The sequence below is a fragment of the Oxyura jamaicensis genome, chromosome 2 (assembly GCF_011077185.1).
Source record: "Oxyura jamaicensis isolate SHBP4307 breed ruddy duck chromosome 2, BPBGC_Ojam_1.0, whole genome shotgun sequence".
Lineage (NCBI taxonomy): Eukaryota > Metazoa > Chordata > Aves > Anseriformes > Anatidae > Oxyura > Oxyura jamaicensis.
Window position 1 is genome coordinate 104,671,313 of NC_048894.1, and position 16,853 is coordinate 104,688,165.

Sequence of the window (16,853 nt, forward strand, 5' to 3'; positions counted from 1 at the left end):
TAACAGCTTGGTCTGGCTCTAGAATCTGAATGCACATATAGGTATGAAATGCAAGCACTGTTGATAACCACATTAGCCTACTGTACTTGATTCCTACTATGGATGTAACAAACATGTTATTCAACCTAACGGTACCATAAAATCAGATTTCAGTTTGGGGATTTGTGGCCTGCGTCAGCACGGCAGAAGAAACACCCAGACTTAAATGCTAAACTTCTTAAAGAAAGACAGGATGCACCCCTCGGCCACTTCATATGTAAACACAGAAGCAGCAAACTCGATTAAAAACTCAAAGGATCTGATAACAAATAAATTGAAGTTTTCAGCCAGCACCTGCTGCCCTACCAGCCAATCCTTGTCTCTCCCACAGAAAAGCTGGCAGGCTGGCTAGATTCATTTTGAGGACCAGATGCAGCCTGTCAGCTATCAAATAAGCAACCCTGACTTATGATAATAAGCTGTGTTTCTTTAATCAGCTCCATTTGTGTCTGAGTCAAGTGTTACTCATTTGCAAGTATGGGTCTTTTCCCAGCTGTATTTACATGGGCAAACACTCTGAGTATTGTTTCCACACTCTCTGGACATTCTTAATCAATTCTTAAGTCCCCAGACAGGTTTGTCCCAATTTTATATGGACTTTCTGTCAGTCTATTAGCCAGCTTTTTGTAACACTACATAAATACCAGCAAATAATCAAAATGAAACATACAAACTGGCACACAACCGATCAGTTATAAAATCTACCTTTACATGCAAATGACTGTCACAGATGCACAAAATCCTCTCTGTCTGAAGTCAAAAATGCATTTGATAAAAGGGTTTGACAGAGGTAAAAATGAATGTAGAATTGGATTACAATCAGTTAAGCACTACATACAAGGCCTCAAATTATTCTTTATATGTGCGTGTACATATAGTATGCATATATTATCCATTGTATGTTATGCATATATATCTAGTTTCATAAGCAGTTTAACAGCTCTTTTTTGTTAATTATTAAATTGACTGACCAAATATTTCTATTTGTACACATCTTGTGGGAAGAGCTGCCCCTTACTTCTCCATCATCAGCTTGCAGTTGATGTAGTTATAAATTATTTTAGAAATATTTAACACTTCCTTCTGTGGCAATAGTTTGGCAAAAGAGTAGTTTGCTTACAAATAATAAATATACTTTTATTATTAAGGGAATAACCATTTCAGAACAGAATATGGCTTATCTTAATGTAGTAGTTCTGGGGTCAATAGTAATATTTATTGATTCCATTGCATTATAACTCCTATTAGACAGTCCATAAATTTTAACATAACTCTAAAATTGCAACACAAAAATCAGTTGAACTCATTCTGTCTAAACTTTGGTAACTGTGCTCCTTTTCCATGTGTCACAATCAAATATTGGGGAGAAGGCACCAACCACTGGTTTAACAATATTATACTACGTAATACTGTAACTCCCCCGCCCCCCTTTTTGCCAGCATTTAAGAAATATTCTTTAGAACTGAAGGGACCAGGAAGGATGTCATTTAATAGTGCCTTGTATTTTACCCTTAGCATCCTCCTGTTTCAAGCTGAAGAAATAAACTTTCCAAAACATGCATCAGAAAAGCTGACCTGCACTTATTCTTTCTAAACGTGATATTAAAATAATACATTTACTGCAAAAGTGGTATTTACTGTTTTCTTTTTTATTCTGAAAGTATTTTACTTCAAGTGAGGCTAACAAGCAAATAATTTTGCTTTCTGAAAAGTCAGCTAGTCATTGTTTAAGATTTTGTTACTAATACACATCTGACAAGATGACACCTCAATGTTAACATGGTTTTCCTCTGCAGTATCAAACAAAAATCATGCAAAGAAAATGCTAATTAAGATGTTATAAGCAGTTGATAATCAAAGTAACCTTTCCCTGACCCACATTAGGATAAGAAAACCGAGCAACAGAAGGCACTTAGGCTAGAGTCTGACCTATTTTCTCTCTAAAGCTGTAGCAGTAGCCGTAGAAGCTAGGGAGCAAAAAATGTGATGCTAAAGCGAATTAAGGTTGTAACATAATTCCATACCTTCCTGCTGCATTGCTCACAAGAGGGTACTGAGTTTCTGATAACTTAAAAACTGCAAATCTTTCAGTAATCACACCAAAATTTGAAGTGAACTTGAGGAAAAAATAGGGTCTTTAAGAAATTCATGAATAAGCTTTTTTATTTTCAGAATTTCAATTTAAGCACAGTATTAGCACAGTAATTATGTATGCAATGTAAATATTTACAATACTCAGGCAGAAAGGAGCTCTTAACTTTAAATCACTCCTATGTTATATTTCCAGATCAGACTTTCCTCCTAATACATATGCATGATCCATACAGCTGTATTCACAATGACCTGACTAATAGCAGCACACTGACAAAGGATATTACAAAAGCAGCAGAATAGCACACTTTATTCTTACTGCCCTTCCCCCTCCAAGTATTTTACCCTTTGTGTTCTTTTATACTTACCATGCCCTCAAAGCCAACTCTGTAAAGGTTTTTAGCACCATTGTCCCAAAGAACGTACGCTGCACTATGTGGACTTGACGCACTCCAATCTTGGATTTCAGTTACCTAGTCATAAATAAACAGAAAATTGTTTATGTAACAAAAGAAAATCAGAAACATGATGTGAACTTAAAATATTCTTCACCCCCCTCAAGACAAATTCACAATACAGCAGTTTTACTGAATTTGATAAAAAAAATCTTATTAAGCTTCATATTTGTTGATGCAAAAATTCCCCAGGTGTCTTAATAAGCCTAAGTATGTACTTTGTAGACTTACCATTCTTCCATATATTTGGTAGATAATCTAGCTACATAAGTACAAAATGAAATCAGCACCGTAAACATTTATTTTATGATGCTTTGACATGTTCTTACTAGAATTAGCGTTGCACTAAGAAAAACAGGATGAAAACTGTTTTAATTGCTCCAATTTGCCTGTATAACCTGAATTAGCCTGGTGGCAGTAGCAAACACAAGGTTTTATTTCCTGAGCCAATTTGTTTAACAGCAGGACAAAAGAAGGGAAGTGAAAAGGACTTTCCCTGACATTTCTGAAATCATGAGGCCATGCAGCAAATTCTTAGACCACTTACACTACTTAAAGAATCAACTTCCGGAATTTGCCTTTGTTCTTACCTTTATTTATTTGAAAACGGTTTCTGCTTCTTGCTTTTCCTAGTTTATATCCATCATGAAGACATTTGCATTTATACATGTCTTCATCTTGCAAATAATCCCACTAATTATAGTTTAGTACATCAAACAGGCAACACAGGCTAAGACTCATTTTGCAAGGTTTCAGAGATTTAAAAATATCCTGAAAAATTCATAGCAAGGGGTAAACGAATCAAGATGAAAAGAAAGATACATCTGAATATCATTTGCTTTAAGAGATTTATATTATTTCCTCTCAATAAAATTGAAAATGATATCCTCAGAAGTCCTAAAGCTTCTATAAACACCTAGGATGTGAAATAGACTATTTTATTCAGAACTTCTCACTTTATTTGAAAGGCTGCTTAAGGATGGATACTAAACATAAACAAAACCTTAAGTTCACCCAGACAGAAGAGCATCCAATTCTCATTCAATAGTATCTCAAGTATGGTGGTAAGTCATTGCCTATCTTACACACCCTGCTTCACACTCATACTTTTAACAAACTCTCATTAGTTCTCAAGTTAAATCTAAGTTGTTGCTAATCATAACTTCAGCAAAATTTTCTGTGTCTGTCCATGCAATCCAATTTCCCATAAATCAAATGATTTTTATCATACAACTGTACCAAAAGCTCACTATGTCTTAAATAAGCCAGTAATACAACACCCACAACAGACACTTGCAAAGCTTTAATTTTACATCAGAAAAGTCGCTCTCTATAGACTGTTTGATAAAAAAACAAAAACTCAGGGTGCAAGCACTTAAAGCCAAGACCAAGAGATTAACAAATGTGGTGACCCACAAGCAATCAGACCACAGAATGCAGGAGTGACCAGAAAGGGCTATGCTTGAAAACTGTTTTTACATAATCTCTCCAGTAACACTGAAATTACTCCAGATCTTGATGTTATAAGGCTGTCTTAGGACAGCCAAGACATGTTTCTAAAGAAAATTGTGAAAAAGTAAATTTAAGTGAACTTCTCATACTGTACATCCCCTCCTAAGTGCTTGAGCATTACAGAGCAAGATTCAGAAATGACTAAGAAACTAAAGTACTGACTTTTATGGTGATCTATTTCTCCTCAGTAAGAAAGGTCATTGAGATCATTACATGAACATGCAGAAATGCATCTGTTTATTTAAACCAGTTTAAATTTTTTACCTTTCCCCTACGGCCATTGCCACCGTCTTGATCTTCCCATTGCCAGTCAACTCCTCGCACCACCCTGGCACCTGCAAAGATTCCTCTTGCTGTAATTTTCTTTGATTTACGGCGAGACTCCAGCAATACCCTGAAGTTATTAAAAAAAAAAAAACAAACAACCACCCAAAAATGTCAAGATAATAAAGAAAATCCAAGAATCCTTTGGGGTAGAAAAGAAGGTAACCATCTTGAAATAAAAATAACTGCATAAATGCACATTTCATCATCACCATTACATTCCCAACTTGACTACAAGTCTGCCTTATTATATATTTAGAATTAGCTTTTAATTCTAGTAAATTCTTCCCCAGACTTCCTACTACCAACAACAACCTGTAACTACCTACATATAGATTTATACTCATATTATTTAAATATTATTAAAACCAGTAAAGAAACATACAGACTCTCATAACAACAAATTCCTGTTTCTCTCAGATACACCCTATGCCAAAATTACTTTTCTGCAATTCCACTTTTATTTGGAATTATGCTATTAAGTGGATTAACTACATCTTTTTCCCTTTTGTGTCTCAGCCATTTTCTACATACTACTAATTGCAAATCTTGGCAAATTTCATTCAATATATCAGCATTTATTTTTTCGATCTTATTTTTGTCGTAACACTTTATTTGCCTAAAGCTAAACTTTACTTTTCTTCAGACAGAAGTGATGTAGGTAAGCCAAAATAGGCCTGCTAGTGGGAACTTAGAAATATAAATAAAAACATTTTATTGAATTTTTGGTCATCTCAAGAGCCACCAGTTTGTATGGAACCAGACTGACTTCTTATTTCATGCCAGGAGAATGTTGCCAGACAAAAGTATCCAGCTGAAATTCTGAACATTTCCTGACCTCTTCAGGAAGTGTAACACCCTCCTGCTCAACTTTAAAGATCCAGCAGATGGCAGACAAGGAAAAAGTTAAACTGTTAAAACCAACGCAAAGAGTATATGAAAATATTAGTACTTTTTATCTAATATAAAAGGGTGAGAGAAAACACAGATATGTTGTTTATAGTAGCATTTTAGAAATATCTCAACATCTACAAAATTGAGACAAAAGTCAGCATATATTACTTTAGTATGCAGTCCATGGTATTCTAGATTTAAGAAAAAAATAGGTAGAGCTCATGCTTTCCTTCATCCCAACGCAGAAGGATGCATCTTGTCTTTTTCCTATGAGCTATCCCTCAAATTTCCTAGTACTGTTCTACCCTTTTCTACTCCCTCTTTGCCCTCTTCTATTCTCCTCCCTGATTAAGTTAAACCTAATCTTTTTTTTTCTCATCTAAGTTTTACCCAATAGAAACAGCTCCTTGGCAGATAAAGCTACCTTCTACGTAAGAGTTGCAAGACTGATATTAGTGGGAGTAAACAAAGACAGAGAGAAAGCAACAACACGCAAAGATTTCTGGCAATTCTATACACTGCATACTCTCTCTCTCTAAAACTATGCTTGACACACCCTGCTTTACACACCATAAGAGACCACCTAAAACTACAGAGGAAACTTCAGCTAAAAGGAAATGAAAAAGTCTGGCAAGCATTCTCAGAAGCAACGAGATTTTATTTATTTTTTTTTTAAAGGGAGTAAAGCAGATTTGTATTTTATTACCTAGTCCTTATTCATCACACTAAGCCAGAACTTCCTACTCTTGGATCAGACTTCTCTGTCTTGTTCTGCATTCGAACGTTGTGACTCAGATTCTAAGCTTATGCTATCTATTTGGTAACTACCGGCGTGAATCTCAAAAAAACAGAAGTTACTTTTTGATTAAGCCACTGACATGGGCATTTTTTGCCATGGGCAAAAACTGCCATGGGCATTTTTTGCCAAACTCACAGGCAAGCATCTGAGACAATAAACACAGTCCCTACAGAACAATAAATGAGAATCCAGTCTGTGTGCTCCAACCACTCCTCTCAACTGTAGAAGTGCTGATAAAAGCACACCATAAAGTTACAACTTAATCGTAAACCTTATTTAACCAAGAAGATAAACAATGTTCTGTCTTACATGTCACATTCAACTGCGTACCACATCTATAGAAAAGAGGCTTCCAATGGTATAATAAGAGTACTCTAGAGAGTGGTGATACCACACCATGTAGCCCTTAGATAGTATTTTCGTGCAGCTCTTGAAGTATTTAGTAACAGGCAAGCATCACTGTTCTCACTCAGACAGTCAATATATCATGATAGAAAGGGGCTCTGGATTTAGACAAGTCATTTAAAATCAAAGAAAATAAGAACAGCTAGGTGAGAACAAACTAAAAGCCATTTTTTTCCCCACAGTTCTTCTTTCGGAGACTCAAATAACAGATGCTTAAGAAAATTAATAAAATAACATTAAAAAAAAGGGTAGAATAACCCTTCACAGCATCTTTTCTCTGCTTTCTGTAACAAACAGTTCAGTTTGGTGGTTTTGTCTCCATTCCCCTATGTTCTTCACAGTCCACAACGAGGAAATTCTTCTTTAATCTGTCTACGCCATTTTTGAAACTAATTCAACTTTCACATTCAAGAATTTGCTGTTAAATGATGTTGTGATTATACACGGTGTAAAGATATTTGTCTTTGTTTTAAACCTGCTATATAATAACACAAGAATTAGGAAGCATGTATTGAGGTTAAAAGAAACTGAATAATCAAATCCTAATTTCTCTCTCTACTCCATTCTTTCTAAGTTTTCTTGTTTTCCAAACTCAAAAGATCTGTCCTATCTAAAGTCTCTCACAATGAGGCAGAACCAGTAACTGAGTCTATACCTCAAGAGAATACCTGACCCAATCCAAGCTTCAATAACCAAACCTGCAGAAGTTAACCATAATGAGATGTACCCCTACTTAGTTTCATGGGGAAAAAAAGATTACCTTTCACTTCCCGGTGTGGTAATTCTGTAAAAACGATGCCTCAAGTGATGTTTGTCCCCATGATAACAAACCGTGCACAGGTCATAATTTGTGCATTCTGCACATTTCCATCGGATGCCAATGATAGGTTGCTGTCGACAAGTATCACACATAGTCCCATCATGCTTGATACCTGTTAGAAATAAGAAAAATAATGAGACCAACAACATTGGTACCTTGTTACACAGATTTCTGTTGTGCACGATTATAATTTGAAGCCATACACTAGCAAGTGACCAACAAAAAAAGCCTGACAGCAACACCGTAACAGTCCATATGAATCAATGAAAAAGATCACTGACTTTGCATGAAATATTCTATGTTCTTTTCCTCATCTCTCAGATTTTATGAGCTATGCTTTTTTTTTTTCCACCTATACAAGTACTCAGAGATCATCTTAGGATAAAGAAAATGAGGACTCGTTTAACTACAAGTTAAAGGGTCAGAAATGCATATACAGAAATATACAGGAAATCTGGAATTTTATTTCTGGATTAAGAGTATACTTAAGACACAACCTTGCACAACAAAGACTGCAGAGTTCAATTGTGCACAACAGTTTGAAAATCACTTGGCTTATTTTACTTTGTACAGTGGAAAAACTAAGTGGTCATCTCTACACTTTTGATATAAGACAAAAACCAAGCTCTATTAGATAGGTGTCATTATATTCATGGAAATCTGTTACCATTTTTGAAGTGTTTTCCCATTTTATATGCTGCCTTTTTCAAAAAGAATCTGCCAAAGGCACACCAGATATAAGGCACTGGCATGTGTCCTTCCCAGCCTCCCACAAAAGCCAGGTTCTCAGGTTTTTAACTCCTGCAGAATTGCCAAGCTCCAGCAGACTGAAAGTGATCAGCCACAGACATTTTCAGTCCATGCATTATGAATATAATGAAAAGGCACGAGTTTAAAAAGAAAAAGAATAGAAATCAAATTCTGCTCCTTTGGAAAAACCTGAGCAATAGAAGGGACAAGCACTGGTATGCAATACCTAGCACAAGACAAAACTGAGCACTGAAAGTTTGGAGTAATATGTCATTATCCCAATTACTCACCCATTAAAAAAAAAAAAAAAGAAAAAGATTTATCTGAAATTTAGTAAATAAAGTGGTTTTTATTCCCTCCAAGAGAGATGCTTTTGGAAATGACAGCCAAATTCACTATAAGACTATTAGTCATTTGTGCCCAACAGCTGAGCCATCAGCACTGAAGAAAAATCAACAGCTGGAGAGGCAAAACTGAAGGAAATGCCTTCTCAACTGACTATTTCACAGACTCATGCAATGACAGAGGCTTGAAGTAACCTCTGGAGATCATCTAATCCAACCTCTACTGCTCAAAGCAGGGTAAACCGGACCCCCTCACCAAGGACCATGCCTAGTCAGGTTTATGAGTATCTCCAAGAACAACCTGTGCTAGCGGGCAATCATCCCGGTAGCAAATGAGTTTCTTCTCATGCTTAAGTGGAAATGGCTGTATTTCATTTTGTGCCCCATGCCTCTTGCCCTGTCACTTTATGCCACTGAAAAGAACATGACTCCAACTTCTTTACGACCCCGAGAGGCATTCACACACGTCGACAGAACCCCCCTAAGCCCTCTCTTCTCTAGGCCAACCACCACCAGATCCCCATGCCTCTCCTCATCTCCAATGCCTCCAGATCACATCCAACACTGTCGTGGACCTTCCCATGACGCAGTCAGTGTGCTCACGTCCCTATGATGTTGGGGAGCCCAGAACCAGACCCAGCTCTCCAGGGGCGGCAACCCCTCAGCAACACCCTCAGCCCGCTGGCAGCTCCTGGCCTAACACAGCCAGATGGCTGTCGGCCTTCACTGCCAACATCGTGCACTGCCAGCTCCTGGTCACTTCGTTGTCCACCAGGACCCTAAGGGGTCCTGCAAAGCTGCCTTCCAGCCAGTGTTGGTGCAGGGATTATTCCTCCCCAGGTGCAGGATCAGCTATTTCCCTTCACTGAATTCCATGAGACTCCTGCCAGCCCGTTTCTCCAGCCTGGCCAGGCCCCTCCAAACAACAGCACAATCATCTGGTGTATCTCGTGCACCGTTTCTCCTAACAAAGCTGGCTCCTCACTCCATCTTCTTCCAGCCTCGATTATAAAGGGCCTCATGATTACAGACTTTCCTGACACATGAACATTACAATAAAAGAGTAGGGCTGGAAAAGGCAACGCGTTTGGAGCAAAAGCTGCACAGAGCACCACAGAGATCTAAGCAGTGTTTCAGGGCAGCTGAAGATAGCCTTCGGTGACAACAAAAACCCTGAAACTGCTGACATTACGCTAAACAACAGCTGTAATTGCTGGAGCAGTTCATGACTAAGGCAGGATCCATTCCTTGACCACAAATTCTGTGGTGAAATTTTGAAAGCCTGACACGGTTCCTATAACCCGTCACGTTGCTTGCTGACTCCAACTGCCAGACAACACACTCTGTATACCACACTCATTCACTTCAGCTCTCCTTTTATATTTAAAGAATACTTGCTGCCTCATAACAACATCTAAAAATGTAATTTTTTTCTACAAAACACAAACTTCAAAATCACCTGTGCATGTTCTCCCTCCCTAACACCATCAACAACCTCGCTCCCCACATGGAGGAAGCTCTTTCCTGTTCTGTACGCTGAGACTTTGATGTCTGTTATCTGCAGCAGTCAAAAAGATAGTATTAACTACGATCCTGGGATGGCTGCCTCCCTGCTATGACTTCTATTGGACCATTACACTATTTTTTGGCAGTCTTCAAGAGCAGATGCATTAAGGAGACTCAGACTGGTTACTGCTTTGTTGCCCTGAGTGGTGGCACCTGCTTCTGTTTAAAAAAATGGATTGCTAAGTCAATCAGTATTCAAATAGAGAGCAGTTGTGCATATTTGGAAAAAAATTAACAGTTGCTGAACTTCAGGAAAGACAGTTTGCCAAGGATCACATTTATTCTGGATGTAAAAGAACCGAGGAATTAGGTGCCTGCAAGATTCTTAAATTTGTCCAAGCACCGAGAAGGGAGGCAACAAAGAAGTATAATCAGGAGTCCTGTAACACAGGACTAGACCATCCCACTGTGAACTTAAATAGAAAGTAAACATTTCAAGCCAGTGAGGCAAAAGTTGGCTTCCTTAAGAAAGATCAAGAAAAAAATATATACAAAGACATTTCAGAAGTCACTTTATAGTGCCTGGGACTTAAAGAGATCAGTGCATATCTGTATTTGGAGTCTCTGACTGAAAGGGTCACACATTTAATGTCACAGACCCCTAAAACGCACCCAGACGGGTTCAGCCTTTCTTCCCCCTTTCCCTGATAGATGAGTCCAGCAGCAGCACCCACCTTGGTACATACCTCACCTGACCATGCAGCTCTGCTCTTCCCATTATGCCAGCAAAAGGGTTTGCAGTGTTGAGCTGCAAAGTGGATCAGGAAACAGTCAGCTGAACAATAGCCAGGAGGAAAAATCCTCAGCTGAACTGGTTTCCCAATCCCGTTCTTTTTGGTGCCACACACCACTGCTGGCATAACAAAGTGAGCACTGCAGGGCAGGAGCAGGCAAGTAACCCCACTACAGAACGTCTGACCACTGCATTAGTGATCTGGAGAGAGAAGCAGGTTGGAAGGCCTCTGGCGACAGCGAGCTAAGATGTAGTTTTAAACTTCATCCACTAAAAAATAAATTGAAAAGCCATGCTACTACTAGGCCATAAAATGTGATAGCTAAACATAAAATGTGATAGCTACTCAAATCAATAACATCTTTTAAAGAAGGTCGAAAGAGTAATTTAACTTGAACCAGGCAGCAAAGAGGTATGTGAGCATGGTAGGCTGACCTTGGCTGGCTGCCATACACCCACCCAGCCACTCTCTCCCTCTCCAGCAGGTCAGGGAAAGAAAACGTGGTGAAAAAGTTCACAGGTGGAGGCATAGGCAGGGAGGTCGCCAAACAAGCACCACCAAGGGGAAAACAGTCTCGACTTGGGGAAAATTTCATTTATTGCCAATGAAAAAAAGAGCAGTACGGTAAGAAACAAGGCCAGGAACACCTTGTCCCCCTGTCCCCCATTTTGCCAGTCTCAGCCTCACGCCTTCACTCCCTCCTCCACCCTGAAGAGCTCCCCTCTGCTGCTCCTTCCTGCTCACGCCTCTCCCTACACAATTCAGCAAGCATGACAATGAAACGTGAATCACTCCATTTGCCAAAATTTAGGAGCTGATGCTGGCACTACACACGTTTTAGGGGAGGGAAGGAGAGAGGCACTACTTCAGACTCACTCTGGTCAAGTCCAATGGACTGAATGCTCAACCAGCACTGGGATCACATCTCTCAGTCCAACCTCATCAAGAAATAAACTTGTTTGCATGCTCTGCAACTTCCCTGGGAGGCACAGGTAACGAAGCACAGCTGAGCAGGAACAACCAGCAGACTGGATCACGCATAGGAACTGAAGCCGAGCTGGAATTCTGGCCTAAACGCAAGCTGGATCTATCATGGACTGCTTCTGCTCCTCAAAGGAAGGCTGTTCAGGAAAGGCTGAGAAACACAAGCTTTGCAAAGCTTACATTCAGAAAGAATGCTTTAATTAAATTACTGGAATATGTTGAAGTGCCATGAAGACTTCAGGTTTCAAACACCAGCACTACAGCTGGTCAGCACTTTAGCTCTGTAAAATGAGATAATGCAAAAATCACACCACCAAATACTCTTCCAAGTTTAAGAGCAAAATATTTCAAAACAAATGTTTCCTGTCATCCTTCATAGTGCACCAAAAAAACAAAGAACTAAGTACGAGAAGGGCACTTCCAGTGTGCATACCTACTTTTAAACACCTGGCATTTCCTAATGTCCTTCCATGTTAGTACACCGTAAAATCCAGTATTCCTCATCTCAACTTGGCAACAACATTTTCACTATTTGCATTTCAAATCAGTTTCCTGCCTTTGTGTCTCTGCCACAGTCATCTTCTCTGGATTACCTAGGCCACAATTCCTGTCACCACTTTTTCATATAGCAATTTTACTGCCTTTATATACACGTGCTTTTAAAACCCATGGTTGCACTTAAAGCTATAAAATGTAACAGAAGATTTGCTGTTCAGCTTGCTCCTTGAATATCTTAGGAATCTCTCCTTTGTACCAAAGACATTTTCAAAGGTGGCAATACACAACTATCCACCCAAAGAACATTTTAACATCTCCATGCCACTCACTGTTATGCACAGAAGTGCATAGATTAGTTTTTGAAACCACCCAAACCCAATGGACTCATCATTCTCTACAGAACTCAAGCCCAAATCCTTTCACATAATGACAATGTTACCATCAGGCAAGAGATGCCATGAACTCCTTATAAAATTAATTAATTTACACCCCAATTTACAAAGCTGTAGGAGTGCTTTGTTCTTCCCATTCTTCCACTCCAGATAATTTTGACACTGTGGCGAGACTTTGGGCAAACCGAAAACAAAGGATTCTTAGGCATCAGCCAAATTCAGCTAAATTGTGTGAAAACCCCCATCAGTGTCCCCACCAACACAACTCATCTGTTAATTATCATGTTTGGCAGCAGCTAGCTGGCCAATCCTTACATGCAGGCGATGCCAGACTTGCCATAGCGTGAGTCCCATATCACAAGATAGGCAAGGAGGGAGAGGGCTATTGTGCAGGAGACATGGGGGAAGGGCAGGAAGAACAAAGGACACGTTCATATCAAACAGGCTTCACATGTTCCCCTGCCCAAACTACTGGATTTTTAGCTGTGAGGGGTTCTGTAAGTATTAACCAACAGCCACCAAGCAAAATCTTTACTAAGACCAAATTTAAGTGCCCCAATTTACACCTGATGTGCTAAAAGACAAAATGTACAGTTAGGATAAATTATCCAAGGTGCTTTACTCTTTAAAATGCTCTGACGTTTATGATTTCATGATGAACTGTGTAACTCTGCAGGTTACAGCAGAACAGAAGCACAGAAACACAAGCACAGAAAGCCACTGAGACCTTCAGCAGGTAACACCTACGTTTTCAACCCTGGCAGAGCACAGCACAGTTTCCCAAGCTGCAGCACGCTCGCTCGCAGGATAAGTTCACGTCAGTATTTCATTTCCTGATCCCAGCTCCTCCACTACCTCCCCTTATTCAAGCACAAGGGGGTAAATATTTTAAGCAGGAAAATGACATCGCTACTTTGAACCAAACATTTAAGAGGAAACGGATGCCAAACAAACGTTTGCCTCAGCTTTGCAGAAAACAAATCCTCACAAATAAGCACAAAGTTTCTGTAACGACCATGAGCATTACGTGAACGTGGTCAGAGGTGCTCTTTGCAAACCTGCTACCGTACAGCCTTCCCATCTAAATACACAGCTCGCTCCTATACACTTAATCCTTCCAATTTGAGACAGAGATACGGTTTCTGTTCAACAACTCAGAAAATTAATCCTTGTCTTCTTCCACAACGCTATCAGGAAGCGGGGGCTCTCAAGACTCCCCCGGATCTCTCTTTAGATCCTGGCAACAGGCTTCCTTACAGAAACACCAGGGTTTATTACACAAGTAACAGAACAACCACACTGCATTGCATCCCACCCTTTGCCCCATTTAGGAGCCCACCATGCAAGTTCTAACTGCAATTTCCTTTCTTTTCAGATTCTTAGAGCAACTGAGAGGAATTAAATAACTACCCTGCTAAAGAAATGCTGGGCAATGTAAATATGACCACCAATACTAATACAGCTCACTGAAAAACAAAGCCAAACATCCTATCAGCAATCGTTTGTAACCCAGATGAACACACCTGGAGCAAACAGCTAAGAGATACTTCACACAAACCACCGATGAGATTTTATTTTAACAAAAAGCAGTCCTAAAGTGTTTGCCCTAACACTGAAGGTTCATAATAAGTTAACATAGTCTTGCAATACTGCTAATAGCCTGGTAATAAAACCCATTAGAAAGCAAGAACAGTAGGACATCACTGAGCCTGGGAAACGTTCTGGCATCAAACCAAACGTTCATGTATATACACATGCATGTATGAAAACGCGGGGTTTTTTTTTGTTGTTGTTGTTTTTTTTTTTTTATCATTTTTTGTTTTTTTATTATTATTAAAGTGAGCTTCATCCATTACTTCTGCAAGACACTGGGTTCCTGATGCATCATCCTGGTTGTTTCCAACTGCACGTGCCTCAAACTCACTAAAGCAGCAACTCTGACTGCAAGGACTGCTTTTCAGAGCCTATAATCAAGTCTGGTTTTGAATACATAATAAGAAGAATTCCCAACAATAAACAATCTCATTTTGCTTTCTCCTGATGTCTTTTTTTTTCCTCAGTACACACTAGAAACCATGTTACGACGCTAAAGTGGGGCCGACTTTTTTTTCCCAGTGTTAAACTCTAAGAGGCAGGTTTGATTTAACACTGTGCAAACCAAGAACATGCCGTATGTTATAACATTTCCTTGCTCAACAGCATCACGAGCAATGCTACAGTTATAAACTCCTGCCACCCACTTTTCCTGTTATTACTTGGATCAAAACAATCCAAATTACCCTAGAAATGCTATCAAATAATCATCCAAAGTCAGAGTCCCTTAAACTAAACAACTGATAGCCACTATTGTGGAGAAAAGTAAATACTAAAAGGCTGAAAAGTAAAGAAGGGAAGTGATTTGCCCAAGAATACAAAGTGAATCCTGTGGTAAAACCAAGATTTCAGTCCAAATGGACAGCATCATAACCCCGTGCATCTTCCACTAGGCTACAATGCTTCCTGCTCACTTTTTGTTACTAGTACTTTACAAATTTGCACTCTTCTGCTCTCCAGGGAACTGTGACCTGAAAAGTAACTCCCTCTAGCAAAATGCAACCCCGGGGTAGCTCCATGTAGTTCTGCGAGGACAATCCACTCTCTGGGCAAAACCTGGACAAATACCGGTTGTAAAGCCTGAAAACAGCAATGGTTTATGAGTTTTCCCCCAAGCAATATACATAGTGCTACCTGAAGCAGAAGTTAAAATTCTAATGCTAAAGTATAAACACAACCAAAAAACAGAAGGAATAAAGAAGCAAAAAAATCAAGGTGTAACAGTAAGAGTTAAGCATACATTTCCAGATGCAGCTAACTATACCATCAGCTTGCAAGGCAGTGAAGCAGAGCTGGAATAATGAGCACGCAAGGCTCATATTCAACATTTATGCGTTTAAGCAGAAGTAGTCCCACTAGTTTCTACAAGGCATCAAATGCAGGGAAAGTTTCAAAGCATAAACAACTGCAAGACACGGATCCAAGACCTGAAAGACTACTCTTCACTTCCCATCCAAAAATCCATTTCCAAAACCTTTTCAGCTCAAGTTTTAACAGCATCTGAATTTCCAAAACCACAGCAAAACCAACCAGGAAGCCAGGGGAGAGGACCAGCCACAGAAAAATGAAATCCATCTGAAAGGCTCACCATTAAAATCAACGTGTTTTTTTTTTTTTTCTTAGCAATGTTTTTGTAATTAATTAGAATTAATCCCATGATCGCTGTCTCTTCAGAAGTCTGCTAGCTCCCATTCATCCCTATAATCTTCTAACCTGTAATACAACATGCAGCTGGCTCAAAGATGGTCTCTCCCCTCCATCATATTTTAAATCAAAGGTGTGTTATAAAAGCAGAACATTTAAGCACCCCAACAAAGCCAACCAAGCACCTTGTTATTGAGGAAACCCTGCTGGGCCCGATACCACCTGAGCATACTTCTGGGGGAACAAAATGACATTATTCTGGGGTTTTCGCTGTGAGAACAGGTGCTAAGAGGGATGTTTCCCTGCGGTGTCTGCCACGCTACCACTGCCGCATAACGCCAGTGCGGATCCCTGCCCATTGTCCAACCTGCCAGTGTTCAAAATGTAAATACCGAGCAGCCGAGGCGTTACGGGAGGGAATAAGTGCTTTATTCCCTTCTTCCCCAGTACCTGTGCCATCCTACAGCAGCTCGAGCAGCGCAGAAGAAAGGCAACAGGCCGACACCAGGACAAGCCAGTGCTCCAACCACTTGTTTAAGGCAATCCAGCAGAAAGGCGCGACGGCTCGAAAGGGAATTCCCGTCACCCTTCTACCAAAACATAAACTCAAGAAGGGGAAGGAGGGGAGGTGTAAATACCAAACCAGCCCCGAACGGGCCCGGGACACCCGGACGGACACAGGGAGCCGCTCACCGGTGGGCGCGCTGTCCAGGATGCGGAGGTCGTACGCCCCGGAGCAGCGGTAGTTGGCGGCGGTGCCGTTGTCCCACACCACCACCACCTCCTCGGGGCTCTCGAAGCTGCGCACGGTGCCCACATGGCCCTCGCCGCCGTCCTGCTTCCCCCACTTCCAGTCGGGGCCCCGCACCACCCGGGCGCCGACGCCCTCCACCATCACGCGGTTGTTCCGCGAGCTGCTCATCCCGGCGGCGGGGCGGCCGCGGGAGGGGGGCGACACCCCTCCGGGCTACCTCCGGGGAACCTCCGCGGAACCTCCGCTCTCCTCCCC

The 16,853-nt window shown here is 40.4% G+C and overlaps 1 protein-coding gene across 3 annotated transcripts in view; it reads right to left on the reverse strand.

Annotated features, from left to right (window-relative positions):
* MIB1 (mindbomb E3 ubiquitin protein ligase 1) overlaps window positions 1-16,843 on the reverse strand; it is a 76,124-nt gene extending 59,281 nt beyond the window's left edge. For 2 of the 3 annotated variants that reach the window (XM_035316573.1, XM_035316572.1), the window contains exons 1-4: window positions 16,538-16,843; window positions 7,280-7,451; window positions 4,362-4,491; window positions 2,499-2,603 (exon numbers count right to left, since the gene is read on the reverse strand). In XM_035316573.1, coding sequence (XP_035172464.1) covers window positions 2,499-2,603; window positions 4,362-4,491; window positions 7,280-7,451; window positions 16,538-16,766 — 636 coding nt within the window. In that variant the 5' untranslated portion in view covers window positions 16,767-16,843. The remainder of the gene's footprint in view (window positions 1-2,498; window positions 2,604-4,361; window positions 4,492-7,279; window positions 7,452-16,537) is intronic. The other variant, XM_035316571.1, reaches the window with a different exon arrangement.
* Between the last annotated feature and the right edge of the window lie 10 nt (window positions 16,844-16,853).